The sequence below is a fragment of the Equus przewalskii genome, chromosome 11 (genome assembly GCF_037783145.1).
Source record: "Equus przewalskii isolate Varuska chromosome 11, EquPr2, whole genome shotgun sequence".
Classification (NCBI taxonomy): Eukaryota; Metazoa; Chordata; class Mammalia; order Perissodactyla; family Equidae; genus Equus; species Equus przewalskii.
In genome coordinates, this window is record NC_091841.1 from 2,930,976 (window position 1) to 2,949,998 (window position 19,023).

The window sequence follows — 19,023 nt, forward strand, 5'->3', positions numbered from 1 at the left end:
AGGAGCACAGTGGCTTCTCAGCATGGGTTCCTTGGGGCACCTGTTCCATAGCTTGTTAGTTGGTCTCAGATCTGTGTCAGTCCCTCAGCTTTGTGAGTACCCAAGATATGCTTGGGAAACTTTGTTCGAAATAGCCCATCGTTAGGACTCGTTTTTCCACTTTTTAATGAAGCTTGGTTTCTTCACCTATGGTTTGAGACCTCCCAGCAGCCCTGGAGACTTTGGAAGGGGGTGTTTCTCCCTCCAGCAGTAGAAACAGCCTCCCACCTCTTCCCGTTTCAAAGCCTGCATCCAGGGCTGCCCGCTGGCTTTCTGTTTCCTGTCTGGAGGCGCCTCTGCCCTTGAAGAGCAGCGATGACCACCTGCTCTTGGTCCAGTGACTGGTGAAGGCTTCCTCGTCTCCGTCAGACCTGCCCCCATCCAGGAGAACCCCGGGGCTGGTTGACGGGGTGGCCTTCCGGGAGCCCACGATTAAAGTGCATCTCGAAGTGCGGTGTCCACCACAGACCCGTGTTCTGTGGCGGGAACAGGAAGAGATTTTCCTTGTGGACACCTGTCTGCAGCTTTCCAGGGCTCTTTCTGAACAGAAATTCAGCTCATGCTGCCTCTCCTTCTGTTTCACTTCTATCCTGCCTGTGTTCTGCACATGATGACATCTCACTGTAACTTCCTGATTATCCTAGAGGGATGTGTGGGAATGCGTTTTTGGGGAGTTAATACCCAGTAGGTGTCGCCAGAAGCTTTAGGGTGTGCCCCTTAATGACCCTGCTGGTGGGATGAGTAAAGGAAATGTCTGAAGCCTGGAGACTGTGCTCCCTGGGGCCTCATTAGCTCTGGGAGCCAGTTAGTCTTGTTTTTCCTTCTTGCCTTGTTGGGATCAAATTAAAGCAAGAACAGTGGGGACGGTCCCATGGTTTGTCCCAGGGAGGAGGAGGTCTGGTGCCAGACTTCTATTTTTTAATTTTGTTTGTATTTTTTAGCACTTAAGACTCTTTGAACTTGCCTTGTGAGTGTGTTTATCAACATGCTGTCTCTCCACACCCCTCCCCCGAGAACAGAAGCCCCAGGAGAGCAGAGACCTCACCCGTCTCATTCACTTCTGTATCCCTGGTGCCAGAACAGTCTCCAGCACATAAAGGGCAGGTCGCTGTTTGTTATCTGGATAAATGAAACCTATGTGTTCTCCCCGCTGTGGTCCCTCTGAAGGATTGCCTCCGTCCCTCCCACCCAAACTGTGGCACCTGGGGAACGTCTCTGATGGATTTGCAGGAGAGGCAGGGTGGAGTTATGGGACAAGATGTTGAATTTGAGGAAGGTCTGGGTTCGAATCTTAACTCTACCACTGACTTATTTTGGGGGCCTCTCTGAGCCTCAGTTTCCTTATCTGTATGGGAGGGATAATAATTGCCACCCCCCCCTCACTTTACAATCCTTGGTTGAAAAATGTAAGAAAAATGCATTTTAGACCATTATGTCTACAAATGGGGAGGATTACGAAACTGTGGTCTGCCCGTTCCTTGCTTTTTCAGTTTCACATGGAGCCCTGTGCCCTGGCCTGCCCCCACCACCTCTGTCAGAGTTAGAGTCCCCTGTGCGCCCTCTTGAGATGGTTGTCCTTGTGGCGTGAACCAAGGAATGGGTCTCCCTCTTGGATTTCCATCACCCCGATTCCCTAATAACCCCGGGGGTGTTACTAGGGCCTAGGAAAGCACACTCCCTTCGCAGGCCTGGCCAGTCCCTGAGCCCTTGGTGAGCGCTCCATCCTCAGGTGCCTGTGGACTGGACTCCAGGAGCTGGACCATGAAGGGCTGTGTGACGGTGTTTCTCTCTCCCCAGGCAGCTGCTGAAGAGTGCACTGGGATCCTTCATTACAGACTATTTCCAGGTAAGCGGTGTGGCTGTGAGCACCGTCATTGTTGGGTGTGGGTGCGTGGACCTAACGGGGTGGTCGGTAGTGCATACCTGGCATTCCTTCAACATCCCAGACGCTGTATCTCGAGGCACACTGTGCGCCAGGCACCGCGGGCAGCAGCTGCGAGCAGCGCGAGGCGGGTGTGGTCCCTTCTCTCACGAGATGATAGTCTCGGGCAGCAGGTCTCAGGACCCCTTTAGGTTCTTAAAAATGATCACTTATTTGGGTTATCTCTATCTTCGTCATATTAGAAATTAAACCTGAGAAACTTTAAAATATGCCTTAATTCATGTAAGTAATAAACCTATGTTACATGTTAGTGTAAACAGCATTTTTATGAAAAATAACTTTTTCGGATAAAACAATAGAAAATGGCGTTGTTTTATATGTTTGCAAATCTCTGCAGTGTCTGGCTTCGCAGGAGGTAGCTGGGTCCTCAGGTCTGCTTCACAGCCAGCCTCCTGCGATCTTGCACGTCTTTGGAGAAATCCGTGCTACGCTCACGGAGGAGGCAAGGAGAAAGGCAAACAGCAGCTGAGTGTTATGGGGGAAATAATTTTGACCGTGTGGAAAAGGTCCGGGGGGTCCCCCAGGGGACCCGACTCACGTGTTGGGAACCACTGCTCTGGTGACATTCCCTCCCCCGTGTATGGTGTCTAATTGGGGGTAGTTAGACCCTGTAGCCACATTATTTCTTGTCACTCCACCTCTTGGTCTGTTCTGTTAAAGATAGAAATGGATCACACGCTCTGACGTCCCTTCTGCCTGAACAGCAGTTCCATGGGCTGATGAGCTCAAGTTCCAGATTCAGTCAGGATGGTTGCTAGTCCCCTGGCGTGAGCTGCCTTCCTGCTCTAACCAAAGGCGCGTGGGGAGGCGTATGTGGCGAGTAACTGGGTGACCCTTCAGTGAGATAAGAGCGCTCACTTTTCACTTATTAGCTGAGTGGTCTTGGGCAAGCTGCTTTCTCTCTCTGTGCCTCCATTTCCCCATCTATAAAATGGGAATAAAAATATGACCTACCTGATAGGTCATTTTATGGAGTACATGCGATAACACATGTAAAGCATTCGGCATGTTGTACGTGTGTGTAGGGGCAGCATAGCATAGAGGAGTGGTCAAGAACACCGCCCTTAGAGCCAGACCACCTGGGTCAACGCCCAACATAGCCACATGCTAGCTGTGTGACCTTGAGCAAGCTGCTTTACCTCTCTGTGTTTTAGTTTCCCGTTCTATAAAATAGGGTTAACAGGACCTAACCTTGCAGTGTTATTGTGAGGACTAAATAAATTATTATTTATAATAATAGTAAACAGTGACTAGCACAGAGTGAGACAGAGTAGTAAGTGTTCATGAAATTTGTATAGATGCGAATTTGTTATTCTGAAGTGTAATCCATCCCTTTTAATGGGAAAGGAACATAAATATATTTCCCATCTTGGTTTCAGGTTGGCGATATATTCTGTATCTGAAGAGAACATACTTTTAAGACAGTTTAAAGAGTTTTTAGGTTTTAAAAACAACACAGGTATCCTTTTCATTTCTTTTCTTTCCAAGATTCAGGAAGCTTAAACTTTTATGTGCACTTTTAAAGAATGACCAGTCAGTCGTTTAAAACACACACACACTGAGTGGAAAGCAACTACTCTAAATCTGGACACGGGAAGACCCCACAGAAGCCTGGACTTCCGTTGGGTCAGTGGCTTGGCTGCTTGAGACAAACATAAGGACTAAGAAAGAGATAATCAGTCACAAATGTGCATCATTTCAGTTGCCCTTGACTCAAAGGGCATTCTTGTCCACACTCTCGTCTCTTGCTGTCTCTACTCATTGATTTTTAAATCGAACTCCCGAGAAGTGGTTTTTCAGTTGGTCTGGAGAAATGGGCCGGCTGCCTTCCCTGTTGACACTTAAAATAGACAGGCTGTGGTGTGGTTTCAATCAGGTTTGAAATGTCAGCTGTCTTTCAGTGCTGGGGGCTACCCCCAGGATGGGTGGGGAAGGGCTTTTGGGTGGGGACTTATTTATCTGGGAAGCCCTGAGGTTTGCAGGGGTGGTTAATGCTGTTTACCAAGGATGCCAGACACTTAGCAGCTAATAACCACACATCATTTTCTATTGAGAGCGTAAGCAGAGAAACCGCTTTGCGAATACTGAGTCTCTTTCTGGGGGCGTGGGGTAGGAACTGGTTTTCAGTTTTGAATCTGGGTTTTTCCTTAGTTTAAGGAGCTAGGCTGGAGAGAAGGCTATCCTAGACACTATTTATTTAAATGTAGGTTTTAAGTTTCCTGAGGGCGCAGAGCCTTTGTTTTTAATGTGTTTGGTTTCCCAGTCCCTAGAAAGGACCTGGCATGTGATAGATGCTCCATAAACATTCTTGGGAGGGAGGGAGGCATTGTTCACGCCAGACAGTGAGGGAGTCTAGGCGGTGCGTCAGCGGCGTTATGAAGTGTTAGCCTGGTGGCTAGGAAGTGTCCTCTTCTCTATTTTCAGTGCTTCTGATTGTGCCAGGGAGAGTCTGCCTTTGCACCAGTGTGTGTCGTTTACACTTCTCCAAGCACAAGTCTGACCCAGTTCCACTGTGTGGGTTCTCCCCACACTAAGCAATTCTCCAACACCAGCTGGGTGTCCTACCATTGAGCTCACTGCTGACACTGTGTACCTGGAGGTAGTGTCAGATGCTACAGGTCAAGGGCTCAGTCCCACAAGACTGCGCCGCACAACTTCAGACCCCATTGACAAGTCCGGGTTGTCACCTGAGCTTCGGACCAACTGGCTATAGATTGGAGTTTCCCATGACCCTCTCCTTGGGTTTGACTAATTTGCTGGCCCAGCTCACAGAACTCAGAGAAACACTTTACTTACTAGATGACCAGTTTATTATAAAAGCATGTGACTCAGGAACAGCCAGGGGGAGGAGATGCACAGGGCGAGGTCTGGGGAAAGGGCGCAGAGCCTCTGTTCCCTCTTCAGGGTGACGCTCTCCGCAATCTCCACGTGTTCGCCAACCCAGAAGCTCTCCAGACATTGTCCTTTTCGGGTTTTTATGGAGGCTTCATTACATGGCACGATTGATCAAATCATTGGCCGTTGGTGGTTGGACTCCATCTCCAGCCCTCCTCCCCTCCCCAAGGTCAGAAGTGGGGTCACAAGTGGGGACTGAAATTTCCAACCCTCTAGTCACATGGTTGGCTCCATGGGCAACCAACTCCCATCCTTAGGTGCTTTCCTAAAGTCACATCATTGTCATAACAAAAGACACCTTTGTCATTCTCATCACAGGGTATTCCAAGGGCATTAAGGAGCTCTCTACCAGGAACAGTCTGGCTCTAAGACCAAATACCCATTTGTTGTCATAAATTACAATATGGCACCGTGACATGGTGATCTCCCTCGTTTAAGGGGGAGAGCAGGCCTCTCACTTGCTTCTGTCTAATCAGGATTTCATGACACCCTTTGCATTGGGTTGATTGTTGCGTTACGTTCGATTTATGGTAAATGATGCTCTAGTTTCCCTTTTAGACATATGTATGTTTTGTTTTTTTGGGGGGAAGAGTAGCCCTAAGCTAACATCTGCTGTCAATCCTCCTCTATTTTTTTTTTAAAGATTGGCACCTGAGCTAACAACTATTGCCAATCTTTTTTTCTTTTTTCTGCTTTTTTGTTTTCTCCCCAAATTCCCCCAGTACATAGTTGTATGTTTTAGTTGTGAGTCCTTCTAGTTGTGGCATGTGGGACGCTGCCTCAAGGTGGCCTGATGAGTGGTGCATGTCCACGCCCAGGATCCGAACCAGTGAAACCCTGGGCTGCTGAAGCAGAGTGCACGAACTTAACCACTCAGCCACGGGGCCAGCCCCTGTCCTCCTCTTTTTCCTGAGCTAACATCCGTGCCCATCTTCCTCTACTTTATACGTGGGTTGCCACCTCAGCATGGCCTGATGAGCGGTGCCGTTTCCACACCCAGGATCTGAACTGGCGAACCCTGGGCCGCCGGAATCGGAGCGTGGGAACTTAACCACTGCACCACCTGGCTGGCGCCAACATATTTATGTTTTTAAAAAGTGGATTGATTTCAGAACAATAGTAGGAGAGAGTAATAGCGTAGGTGGCCCTGGCCGTGGCCACATAGTGAAGGTGGTTCAAGAGGAACTCAGGTTTGGAAAGCCCCGTGCTGGCACTGCTTGAAAGTGGGCTGGTTCCGGAGCCGTGCAAAGACGAGCTCTTCACAGGAGGAGGGCAATCCAGGAGGGAAGGCCACAGGAGGTGACCCTGGCCATCACACTCAGCTGGCAGAGGGGGTTCAAGAGGGGAAGGCAGAATGAGCTCCAGAAATTACCTTCCTTCAGAAGTAAGGAGCAGAGCCCGGGGGCAGATGAGACCAGAGGCTGCGGGTGAGGTGTCGGGGAAGGTGACGAACGGGTTCCTGGGTGCCAGCCCCTCAGTGTGGAGGGAGACCGAAGGCCGCCTCTGGACTGCCCGCATTCAGCAGTGAAGTCGGCCTCCTCCCCGACTCCCAGCCTGCTTCCGCCCGCCACTTGTGAAGCTGTCTCTGTGGCTCTGCTTTTGGAAGTAAATGTTTTCATTTTGCAGCTTTAAAGAAAGAATGTCTCAGTGAAGAATAGTGAAAATGACCCTAGGGGAGGGCAGAGGGAGGGCCAGGGCTTATCTTGCATCCGCACACAGAGAAGTCAGCCTTTGATCCGCAGAAGCATAGGTGAATTTCCATCAGACACTGGCCGGAAAAATCTTTGACATTTCCAGTATTGATTTCTCATTTTCCTCTGTCTGTTTTGAATTGCGCCCAGAAGGAAAATTGGGGTCTCCGAGAGGAGCTCTGTAGCTTAGTGACAGCTCCAAGGGGTAATTGGTTCGCTGTAACTTTGGAGACTGACGCTGTGAAGTGCTCTGCCTTTTTCTCTCTCCTAATGAGGCACCTTGGTGGTTCAGGGCTTGGGGCTGGGAGGGGTTGCAAAGAGCACTTCCTGTCCTTCTGCCTCTGCGGTGTTTGTTAAAAGCTCTTTTCCCCAAGCCCAGAAGGTTAAATTCGTTTCGATGGAAGCAAAGTTGTGCTTGATACAGAAACTCAGTCTCTAGTCAGTGGCTCTGGACGGATAGTCTTAGGAAAGGGGATGTTAGCCCCCACGATGGCCAGCAGGTCGGGGATGGCCTGGGAGCGTTTGATATAAATATTTCCAGCTCACGTCTGCAAGGGTCCCGGGAGGCCAGTCCCCTTAGTTCATCACTATCAGAGAAGATTCGTTAAGGGCTTGTGGCACGTGGCAGACAGCCGAAGGAGGAGACCTGGAAGTGTCCTGGTCACCATCGACTTTGACATTGAAGACGGCCCAGGGACATAGACGCGTCCACACAGGTAACACACGGCGAAATGTTAGCTGAAGACCTGCATGGATGGTAATGGCTTAAAATCAGGCCCAGAACGAGTACACCTTATGGGGACAAAGATAGGATTTATAAGAATCCACAGAAAGTTGGGTGAGCGACGATAAAACATGAGGAAAATAATTTTTCTGATTTCCAAACCCAAAATGAATAGGGGAGAAACATTTCAGCTCTTCTTTGATCAGCCTGGGAAGGCTTCTAGAACAAGCAGGATTCCCCAAATGGAAAAAGAGGTAATTAGGTGGACAGAGGGCAGCAAAGGACAGCCCACGCATACTCTGCTTTGAAGGTGCAGTTGGTGCCAAGGTACAAAGGGGCTCTGAACAGGTGGAGCTGGGCCCCAGCGAGCAGACGAGACGGGGAGGAGGATGTTTTCCGGTCAGAAGGTCGTTAGAGGGGGCATTTGGGATTTGGCTGGTACTTGGAAGAGAGGCATTGTGGAGTTATCAACACTGCAATGGCCTAGAAGCTTCCCTTGGCTGCCGCGAGGGGAGCAACGGGGCGGCGCTGCTCTGCGGGTGGTGAGGACCCCTGGGGGTTTGGTTGTCCTCTGTGGGGCTGCCCCCCAGCCAGCCATTACCTTTTCGCAGCTCGGCCATGCTCCGTCTCCTCGGCAGTTACTTGAATTTTATGCAATTATTTGAATATTTGTATTGTACTCTTCTCAAATTTTATAAAGATAAATGGAAAGAATGAGTCCTGAAATTGACCACCACAGCTCTTCATATAATTGGAATAAAGATGAAAATCAATAGGCGTGCTGAAATGGCAAGTCTTTAGCCTCGTTGGACTTAGGTTGTTGCATGTTCAGTTGTTAAATACGGCACACAGAGGGACAGAGTGCTCAGAATACATCACCCGAGGATGAGCTCCAAAGATGAGGGGTAATTAGGGTTTCATAATCCCGCTTAGCTCCGTGGAATCAGAATGCCTCCTTATATCATGTAGGCGTCGTGTTCCACATGAGTCCGTGTTTTCAGGAGCCCAGCGTGTATGTAAGTGGATGACACTCTCTGGCCTAGGCAAGGATCCCGGGTTCAGGGCACCAGTGAGGGAGGGACAGAAGGCAGGGGCAGACGCTAGAAGTGTGGTGGTCAAGGAAGTGGCAACGTTCAGCCATTCAGTGGCCATGAGAAGGAAGCACCAAGGTGGAAGGGCTGAGATGTTCGTTAGACGTGGAAAGCAACAGGACAACGTTCTCTGGGGCTGTTTAAGAGCTACAAAGAAGACGGAAACAATGCTACTAGTAACAGCGGCCAACACCTTCAAGCATTTAAGTGCCGGCCCTCGTTCTAACCTGGTGCTTCTCAAAGTGTGGTCCCCGGACCAGCAGCTTCAAGGTCACCTGGGAATGTGTTGGAAAAGCAGATTCTCAGGCCCCACCTCAGACTGACTGAATCAGACACTGGGCTTGGGGCCCGGCACTCTGTGTTTTAGCAAGTCCGCCACGATTCTGATGTGTGCTCGAGTCCGAGGACCGCTCCAAGCATTTTTCCTGTGCTAGGTCATTTATTCCTCCTGGCGGCTGATGAGGAAGATTTTGTTATTACCGTTTTTTGCAGAGACTGCAACCGAAGCTCAGAGAAGGGAGGTTATCCAAGACCTTACAGCTGCTAGAGCAAAGATCGAACTCAGGCCATTTGGCCACAGAAGGAAAACCTTTTGGATTAAACTTTAAATGTTGAAATGCCCTTAAGACATCCTCTGAAAAACCACAGAGAAGGGAAATTTCAGTGTTATTTTATTTTTAGTGTCCGGCAGAACAGACATGCACTGTTTTCTTGCTTTCTTGTAAAATAACTTTTTTAAAAGCCCAAATTCACCCTTTTAATGACCACTGAAATGGTGCTAAATGAAGAATTAGTATTTGTACCACGTTTCTAATCCCCTTTGGTCTCTGTCCAGGGATGTCTGTCTGTCTCATAGAACCACACACACCCCAGGACTGGTTTATTAGGAATTCTCTGGGCCTGGGGGTGAGCTGTGTTTTTAAGACTTTTTGTTGCTTATGTAGGAAGCCAGCCAGGTTCACAGGAAATGTGGACGTCCTTAGAGATGATGGCTGTACTTTCAAAGCCGTAGAGGGACATAAAATGGAGGCGCCCATGATTTCCATCAGTGGCGTAGTGTCAACAACAGGAACCTTCGTAGACACTGATATCACTGGACCAGTACCTGGAGTGGAATTGTTGGTGAATACAGGTTCTCGGTAGGCAGAATGACATGCTGCTAGACCCCTCGGGCATAGGAAAAGTTGCCTCATTTGGGAATAGAACCCACCTGGGAGCCAGGTGTTCACCTTGCTAGACATTGAGCGTGTATTCTAGAGAGGAAGGCCCTGGAAAAGCACTTTCGGAGAGGCAGAAGTTGGGAAACTGGTAGCAGGATTGGGCAGCAGAAATGACCCAGCTGGATGGAAGCCTTGTGGTAGAACCCAGTTACGTGGCCTGAGATTGCCAAGCCAATTGCCCCTCAGGATCCGTGACCCTGAAATGGATCTCATCTACTTTCTCCTGTGGACAAGGACATAAGAAGTCTCTCCAATTGACAGGGCAGGAGAGCATGATGGCTAAAAGCACCAGCCCTTCTGCCAGATAGGTCTGGGTTCTAGTGTTTGCTAGAATACTTATGGGCTATGTGACTGCAGGCATGTTACTTAACCTCTCTGAGCCTCAGTTTTCTTAGTAGTAATCTAGATGTAATCACGGTACCTACTTCAAAAGGTTGATGTGGTCAGGGAAATGCAAATCAAAACTACACTAAGATATCACCTTACGCCCGTTAGAATGGCTAAAATAACCAGAACAAAAAATAACAAATGTTGGAGAGGTTGTGGAGAAAAAGGAACCATCATACACCGCTGGTGGGAATGCAAAGTGGTATAGCCACTATGCAAAGCACTATGGAGATTTCTCAAAAAACTGAAAATAGAAATATCATATGACCCAGCCATCCTACTACTGGGTATCTATCCAAAGAACTTGAAATAAGAGACCCATGCACCCCTATGTTCATTGCAGCATTATTCACAACAGCCAAGACGTGGAAGCAACCTAAGTGCCCATCAACTGATGATTGGATAAAGAAGATATGGTATACATATACAATGGAATACTACTCAGCCATAAAGAAGGATAAAATTGTTCCGTTCACAACAACATGGATGGACTTTGAGGGCATTATGTTAAGTGAAATAAGCCAGATAGAGAAAGACAATCTCTGTATGACTCCACTCATATGTGGAAGTTAAACATGTAGACAAAGAGAACAGATTAGTGGTTACCAGGGGAAAGGGGGGTGGGGGGGTTGGCACCAAGGGTGAAGTACCAACCTACAATATGACTGACAAATAATAATGTACAACTGAAATTTCACAAGGTTGTGAACTATCATAACGGCAATAAAAAATAAAATAGAAAAAATCGCATAGAAGTAACTTCTGATTAGAAAGAAACAGAAACAGCAGCACAGGCAAATTGGGTAGCATGTTAGCTTTATTTTGAATTATAACACTGAATATGACATCAAACAGATGTAATGAAAACCTTTTGTGGTTCAATTAAGCAAATGGTTTGTATAGGAGTTTCTAGGGCTAAGTCTCAGGATGCAGAGCTCATAGAATTGTAAATTATATTAACATAAAATAAGAATCATCCACCTGTGCAAAATAAAGACATTTTAACTTTAAAAAAACACAAAGGTTGATGTGGTTACTAGATGAGATGACGTATGCAAGGTGGGTGGTACGTAGTGAGCAGCCAAGGAATAATGGTGCTTCATCTCTTTGTATTTTTTCTTATCATTGCTAAAGTCAACTGGAGGAATGGGCTTTGGATTCAGACCAACCTGGGTGCAAATTCTGGTCTCATTTGCTAGTTGCTTCTCTGAGCCTCAGTTTCTTCATCTGCACAAAGGGCGTAGGTTTGTGGCAAAGGTAATATGAGATAATGCATGAAAAAGGTGTCATACAGCGCCTCACAGAGTAAGAACCAGTAAATAACTAGTGGCATTCTTCTGTCATCATCATCATCATCACTGCTGAAGTGATGGAAGCGACAGTGGCTAGCAGCCTTAGCATCAGCAGGATGCCTGCTGCGTGGAAAGCTCTTCCCTCGGGGATCACAGGGCAGCGTTGTTCTCCTCGTCCCCTAGTCTCGTTGGGTCTCCGTTTTCCTGAGTCCCTCTGGCCGGTTGGGGAGGTGCCTGACGGAGAGGGGTGCATGCCGTTGACAAGCCCTGCACTGCAGCCACGCACCCTCTCCCCTGCCCTCCCCAGCCTCTCCCTGCCTGCCCTCCGTGATTACCCAGCATGCGCCAGGTCTTTCCAACCCACTGAAAACCGTGTGGTTCTGGATGCCTTTCCCCAGAGAGCCTTGTTTTTTGCATTTTTTTCTAGCTGAAACTTGTTTTTCTGTTGGCAGCCCATTTTTCGATGTCTTAGGAAAAATAGATATGTCAGCTGTTTTTCACTTCCCGGCTCCTCTGCCAGTTCGTTAAAGTGCTGTGTGTTCCACGTCTAAGTTCATTTATGGGGCAGGGGATGTCTGAAGGAACAGCGGGCCGGTTCCAAGTCCCGAATCATTTCCTAGGTGGCTCTATTTGATGTCACCATTTTTTTTGGCTTGAAGCCTTCGGGCTGGGGAGGTGACCAGGTAGGTACCATCGGGCAGGGAGTGCGACAAGAGAAAAGTCAGGTTCTTTCCAGCTCTGTCACCATGCAGCTCCATCACCACCGCCCCACAGCGAACATGTACTCAGCACCTTCTGGAGTCAGGCGTTTGTCAGGGGCGAGGATTCCGTGAGATGAGCCCGGGAGGACAGACGCTCAGACAGACAAACGGTGTAAGGCAGCTGCCTCAGTCAAGGCTGGTTTTTTCTTTTCTCTTTCTTTCATTTTTCTTTCTCTCAGCAGCCTTAAGCCCCACTGATGTCCAGTTGGCACATCCAGCAGACAGGGCGGGCTTCGTAATTTGTGGGGCCCAGTGCAGAATGGAAATGCGGCCCCGGCTGGGGTGGGGGAGTCGGTCTCCCCTTCCCATGAGCCTGCTGTCACAACTCATGGGGGACAGATGACCCCCAGAGATGGTAACCTTTGTGCTCTCAGTGCCTAGATGAGAGGGTCCCCCACTGCGTCACCAGCACTCAAGCCACAGCTGTGCCAGCCCAGGATGGGGAGGGCCGCTACCACGCCTCTGCCCAAGATGCTGCAGGGTGCATGCCCAGCCCCAACCCACCCTGCATCAGCCCCCACCAACGCGACGCGCACCACCTAGGGAGTAGGATGCACGGGGGGAGGGGCAGGGGAAACCCGGCAGGGCCAGGCGCCAGGGCATGGGGGGCAGGGGCCTGAAAAGCCCTCCTGGGAGGCAGTAGGAGGCAGGACCATGGGGAGCTGAGGCTCCAAGCCGCCAGGACATACACGCTCCATTGCCTCTCAGATTTCATGTACTAAACACAGATTCAAGGATACAAATAGGAAGAATTGAAGATGGAACTGCAGAGCACTCAACCCCCAGGGCGGGGCCCTTCAGAGCACGAGGCCCTTTGGAACATGGGACCCTTTGGCCTGTGGGGGCCTGTGTGACTGCAGATTGCCAGGAGAGGTCCCTGACCCACTTTGAGACCCAGGCGGGGTAGGGATGGGAATGGAGCCAGTCACCTAAGCTGGAAGATGCAGGTTGTGCCCAGGGGTTTGAGCCTCAGGTAGATGGCCACCCATGCTCCTGGAAGGCTGCTGTGGGCTAGACTGACCTGAACGATCTTACTCCACCAGCACATGCCGCACAAAAGATGGAGGCCTTACTTCCAGCCTCAGCTTATTCAACTGTAAAATAAGGGCAAAATCTATGAATTCCTAGGGGTATAAGAATTTTCAAGATGCTTTTGAAAGGTGCTTTAGCTTCCTGGAAAATGGGTCCACCCAATATCGTCAAAACTGTGCGACCAATGGACTTTGACCATAGGCCTGGGGAGAGGAGGGGCTGACTGGCTGGTCCTTAGGCCCCGTCTGAACCCAGTCTTGTTGCTCTAATTTCAGTCCACGCTACAGAATCTCCATGGGGTATATTGTGAGAATTTTTAGAATGTTTTCTCTTTCATTTCTCCATAATACACAAATATCTTCTTTTCCTTGAAAAAAATTTCTTTTCCCCAAATGTCTACTTGAAGGGGGAAGAACTGGAAAGAAGAAGGAAGGGGGACGTAGGCCTTTTAAAACTTTCCCTTAAGATACAAAGTGAGTTTTATCAAATGAAGAAAGTGTCAACAGATTTAGGGCCCCGTATCATTTTTGCCCCTCTTAAAAATGTCCTCTCTCTTACCTTGATTTCTTAAAAGTACAAAATGGTCTTCAGCACCAAAGCAGGTGGTATCTACTCAGCGGATGTTTGTTACGTGTCTGCTTGTTCTAGGCACTGTTCTCAGAGCCAGGGCTGCTCCAAGAAGAAGGGGTCCTCACATCCTAACACCTCTGACAGAGGGCTGGAATTCCTTTCTCTTATTACCGCTAGGCTCTGATTTCTCCCAGTGCCTCAGTGCCCCCCTCCCCAAAATGTAGATAAGTATAGAGATGGAACAACACGATGGAAACTGCTTCCTAGAGGGGGTCTCTGTTACATTTGGAGGGACACCTCAGAAAACAAAATCAAGGAGGGCTCGTAAAGTTGTTTTGGGAGAAGGCTGGGGCAGCAGTGTTGACGTTAGAGGTGGTGACAGAATAACGGCCTCAGGGGCCCTTGCACAGAGTGCGAGGGGATGTTCTGAGAGCCTGGTCTGGACCAGTGACAGGGACCTGGGCAAAGCCTCCAGGCGCCATCTAGGATGTCTGCCCAGGACGTCTCACAGAGGGACTGCCACCTGCAGGCACTTGTGTAGTCCCCTCCCGTTCCGCTCGGCTGCCGCAGAGCCTTGATTTCGGTAATCTGAATTGGGTGCTGTGGTGTTTTCTTGCTTTCTGACCCAGAAGCTGCTAGGACTCACTGTCGTGGCTGGAAGGTAGAGAACACAGCTAGGGTTTTGCCTTAATTAGCTATCCATTCTTTAAGTCTTCGTAAAGGAATTGGTTTTTTTCTTTAACAGTTAGTGTCCTCCTGGAAGATGTCACCGTCCCTTTGATTTGGGGTTCCATCTGCTGTCTTGAGATGAAATGGTGGCCAATTACTTTTTAAAATTAGGTCATATCTTGTGACTCTTAGTAGGATCTCTGAAATTTGGTTTATGTGCATTAGTCACAGAAATGTGATATTTCTGATAGATATTTTAATATTTTTGATGTGGGCCCCTTTGATAGATATTTTAATATCTATCTATTTTGATGTGGGCCCCTTTGATAGATATTTTAATATCTATCTATTTTGATGTGGGCCCCTTTGATAGATATTTTAATATTTTTGATGTGGGCCCCTTTGTTACTGACTCTCTTTACCTCCCACTCCTTTTGTGAAGAGAGTTGGACTAAGAAAGCAACTATTATCATCGTTACCCGCTACCACTGATTGCTAGGGACATAAAATACTGTGTGTGCGTGCATGTGTGCGTGCGCGTGTGTGTACAATGATTAATCTTATGAGAACGTCATGGTATTGTTGGTAGGATGCCATTTTACAGATGAGAAGCTCAAGACTCAGGGAAATGAAGTTCAGGGTCGCACAGCTAGAATGTGGCTGAGCTGGCACTTGAACCCCATCTGATAGCCAGTTCTTTCCACTCTGCCGTGCATGCTCTCGTCGTTGCCATCACAGGGTTTTATAAAGGAGAACACTAAGAAATGCATTCGGTTTGTAGGATGCGTTCATCTCGGGCCCCCGCCCCAGAGCGCAGGCCTTTGACACTCTGATGGTGTGACGACGTGAGGGCAGCCCCAGCCCACCTTGCTCTCGGAGCGTCTGTGCCTGGCAGAGGCTGCTCTGCGTCCTTTCAAGGGGAGGAGGTGGTCTGGGTGGGAAGAGTTGCTTGAAGGCAGCAAAGCAGAGTGGACAGAACGTGGCTTCTGGGCCAGGAAGACCAGCACTGCCTGCTGGGGGCGAGTCTCTTCACTGCCGTGAGTAAAGTCAGGGTAACGGCACCGACCTGATGGGGTTATTGTGGGGGTTGGAATTAAGCGAGATGAAGGGCGCAAACCCTCTGATGTCCACAGAACACCCAGAAATTGTTGGCTGCAACTGCAAAAGGGCTTAACCTTACTCTTTCTCTCCACAACTTTCCCATGCACGCGCTCATCGACAGACACATACTGCTGCTTAAGAGTTTGTATGCAGTCTCTTTCGTGTCAGCGTGCGAAAGCCTAATTTATCTTTTTTTTCTAAAACAATCATTATTTCAGCATAATTTACCATTGCCTCAGTGTTCCCTGTTTAGAGTTTGGACGAAGGCTCCAAGTGTCATCCTCCCCTAGAATCAGCCAAGCTCGTGCTGCCTCTGCCCTGGTGGGAGGTATGGGGATGGTGGCTACGCCAGCTTCGTCTCGCTCTTTGCCTTGAGATGTCTCCCTGTCTTCTCCTGAAGCCTAGGCTTTCCGAGAGGACGGAAAGCTTCTTAAACTTGGAGGCGTGAGTGGCGCACAGGTGCCGAGAACTCTGTGCCCTCGCCGCTGGCAGTGGAAGAGGGTTTGTCCCGCCGTGGAGCAGCCCAACTCTTGTGTTCTTTGTTCTCTTTTCGCAGAACCAGCTTCTTGCAAAAGGACTGTTGTTTGTGGAGGAGAAGATTAAGCTGTGTGAAGGCAAGTACAAGGCGCCCTCGCTGAGTGGGTCCCTATGACTCAGCCTTTGAGGTCTGGGCAGCCGGAATGCTTCTGGGCAAAGGTGTGGGCGCCTGGGAGTGGTTCACCCATTGTTTCTTCTCTAGCTGGGGGCAGCACTTTGGTTTGAGCCCCGCTCACGGCAGTGCCAGGTGCAGCTGCGTTTTGAGACAGGAGGTGGGATTGGGGTGTTCTCTCTGGAGACCTCTCTAAGGGGCTTTTTCACAGGATGTGTACTGGTGGTGTGCTCTGAAGGGATCAATTGTACGGTAGGTGCTGCCACGCTGTTCCCTCTGGTCCGATCCAGGCTGTTTCCTATTGGCCTTTGTGATGTTTCTTGAGGTCACACATGACAAGAGGCCTGTCTGTTTGGGAGACATGAGGCTGAGCAGGCGCACCCTTCCTGGAGTATGACTTGATAGGCAAAGGAAAATCTGCTGGTCTTAAGAGATTTTAGAGCCCAGCTGGCAGGAGAGGAGGGCTCTGAGTGGAGATGGGACATGGGACCAAAGGCCAGAATCGGCCGACCCGGGATCTGCCGAGGGCTGATCCCAGCTCCCTCCAGCGTGGAACCTGATCTTAGCCAGCCACCTACTTCCTGGGTGGCTCTGGCAAGTTTCTCGTTTCTCTGAGCATTGGTTTGTATCATTCTGAAATGCTAAGTGAGGCTGGGGATTGTAGGGAGCACAGGGTGTGTGACCAGCATAGCACCATACCCGGCATGCAGGGGCTGTGCGAACGGCTCTTTCTTTTTCTTCCATTCTCGGCTAGATACCTCCATCTCCACCTCTTTGTTTTCTCCCCATTTCCTGGGAAAGAGACTCGTGTCCAGTGAAGTTCTCCTGGAAAGACAAAGTAGGAGGAAGAAGGAGAAACCGACACCAGAGGGTCCCAGGGCTGGGCCCACTGTAAGAGCTCACAAAGCTTTGGAAGAATAGAGGCTGGCAACTCACCCTGTCGATTTGAAGCCTGGCTGAACCTGTGGGCTTGAGGCCCTTGAACACATCTATGCTGAGACTCTTCAACCGTATCCATCCCCCCGGCCCAAGGCCTGATGTGGGAGTGACTGGCGTCGACAAGAACTTAGTGGCCCTTTTGCATCTTGGAGCCAGGCTCTTGCACAAGTGTGCAAGGTGGCTGACTAGTAAGGGGAAGAGGAGCATGGTCTCCAGCCACATGGTCTGCCTGTAAGTCATTTGGGGACACTTGAGTGCCCTTCGGAGGGAGAGTTGAGTGTTACCCGAAGTGACACTGAACACAGGGGACTTCAGAGTGAGAACTCAGGAACAAGCTCGACGGAGAAACAAAGGTCATCCCTTGAGCATCACTGGAGAGCCTGGGCCCGGGTGGCTCTCTGGGTCCCCGCTTGTCCTGGGGCCTGAATGTCAGGGTCCTTTCTGCACAGTGAAAGGGTGTGTGGGGCCTTTTAGGGTCTTTCACATCTGCAGCCAGAACATCTCTACTGTTTTATTTTATGCATTGCAACTCTAACAAAGGTTTCTACTGGATCAAAGCATTCTCTTGCCAGAAAGTACAGTTTGCAAACAACTGGTCTGGTCAGCTCTCGCTGAGCACCCTGAGCCGGTCCGCCCTCGCTGAGCACCCTGAGCCGGTCCATCCTCGCTGAGCGCCCTGAGCCGGTCCATCCTCGCTGAGCACCCTGAGCTGGTCCGCCCTTGCTGGGCAGCCTGAGCCGGTCCATCCTCGCTGAGCATCCTGTGCTTTACTGAGCATGTTTGCTTTTGTGTGTCCGCCCACCTTGTCGCTGTGGAGAGGGCAGCAGCCGCTCTTATCCGGGTGTTGCTCCGATGTGGGCAGAGATGCCATCTTACTTCCAGTAATCCTTTCTAGAACTCTAGTGACCCTGACTTGGAAGAAGATTCTCATTCCTGTTCTGTATGCCTCCGGTGATCTCAGCTCCTGTGGTACATTGGAGGACATTTTTTACAGCACGGTCGTCTAGAACTTGCATCCAAACGCCCTGCATCTCTACAGGGTGCTCAGTCCTTGACTTGTGGGCTCTTTCTGGTGGCGAGGTCACCTCCCTCCTTGACCTCTTTCTACCCTGCTTTGTTGCCTCTGTCTGTCTGATGTTCTCTGAACACTTTCCAAAGCCTCTATTTCTCTCTGAAGTTTGCGGCCAGCAATTAGCCGCAGGTTCTCGGAGAGGCACCTCCCTGCTGTGGGGCTGCGGGACCACCTCACGGGCTGTGAGCTTTCCATCTTGGTAGGGAAGGGAGGAAGGTGCCCCCAGCACTGACCTGCAGGAGTCCCCTTCCCTCCCTGCAGGTCTGAAGGGCCTCCGGTGTCTCCAATGGAAGGTTCAGGGTAGGGCCGTCATCACAGCAGCTGGAATAGCCTTTTCTCCTTTGGGGTACGTTGTCTGAATGTCGGGGTCACCTAGTTTTAGGTACCAGGATGCCCTGACATTTCCGATAGCTCTTTCGACATCCCCGACTCCTCCCGATGTGAACTAGCACGGCCTACACTTGAAAAGCCGATGCTGAGTGAGTGGTTCATCCAAACGTGTATTGATTATCTACTAAATGCCAGGTCCTTTGCTAGGTGCTGGGGACACGGCGGGGAAGAAAACCATCATAGGATTACAGGCCCTCATGATGCTCACAGCCTGACAACGGAGACAGATATTAATCAAACTGCCATCAAGTATAAAACTGTAACCAGGACCAGTACTGAGAACACAATCTGTAGTAGGGGGACTTGACCAATGGGGGAGACCTTCATGTGGGAGTGATGCTCAAACTGTAGCTAGAAAGATATACAGGTGTAGGTTAGGCAAAGAGGGGAGGGGAAGAGCAGTCTAAGCAGAGAGGCTAGCATATGCAAAGGCCCTGTGGCATGAAGGAGCATGATATGTATGAGGGGCTGAAATAAAATCCACATAGTCAGGGCCTGAAGGCTGGGGCGAATACAGAGGAGGATGAAGACACAGAAGGAGACAGCCTCTCCTGGGTCA

General features: G+C 49.7%; 1 protein-coding gene across 11 annotated transcripts in view; it reads left to right on the forward strand.

Moving 5' to 3' along the window:
* Positions 1 to 19,023, forward strand: part of PRR5L (proline rich 5 like) — a 144,286-nt gene that overhangs the window by 104,676 nt on the left and 20,587 nt on the right. For all 11 annotated transcript variants that reach the window (XM_070564831.1, XM_070564840.1, XM_070564837.1 and 8 more), the window contains 2 exons: positions 1,837 to 1,885; positions 15,971 to 16,028. In XM_070564831.1, the coding sequence (XP_070420932.1) occupies positions 1,837 to 1,885; positions 15,971 to 16,028 (107 nt within the window). The remainder of the gene's footprint in view (positions 1 to 1,836; positions 1,886 to 15,970; positions 16,029 to 19,023) is intronic.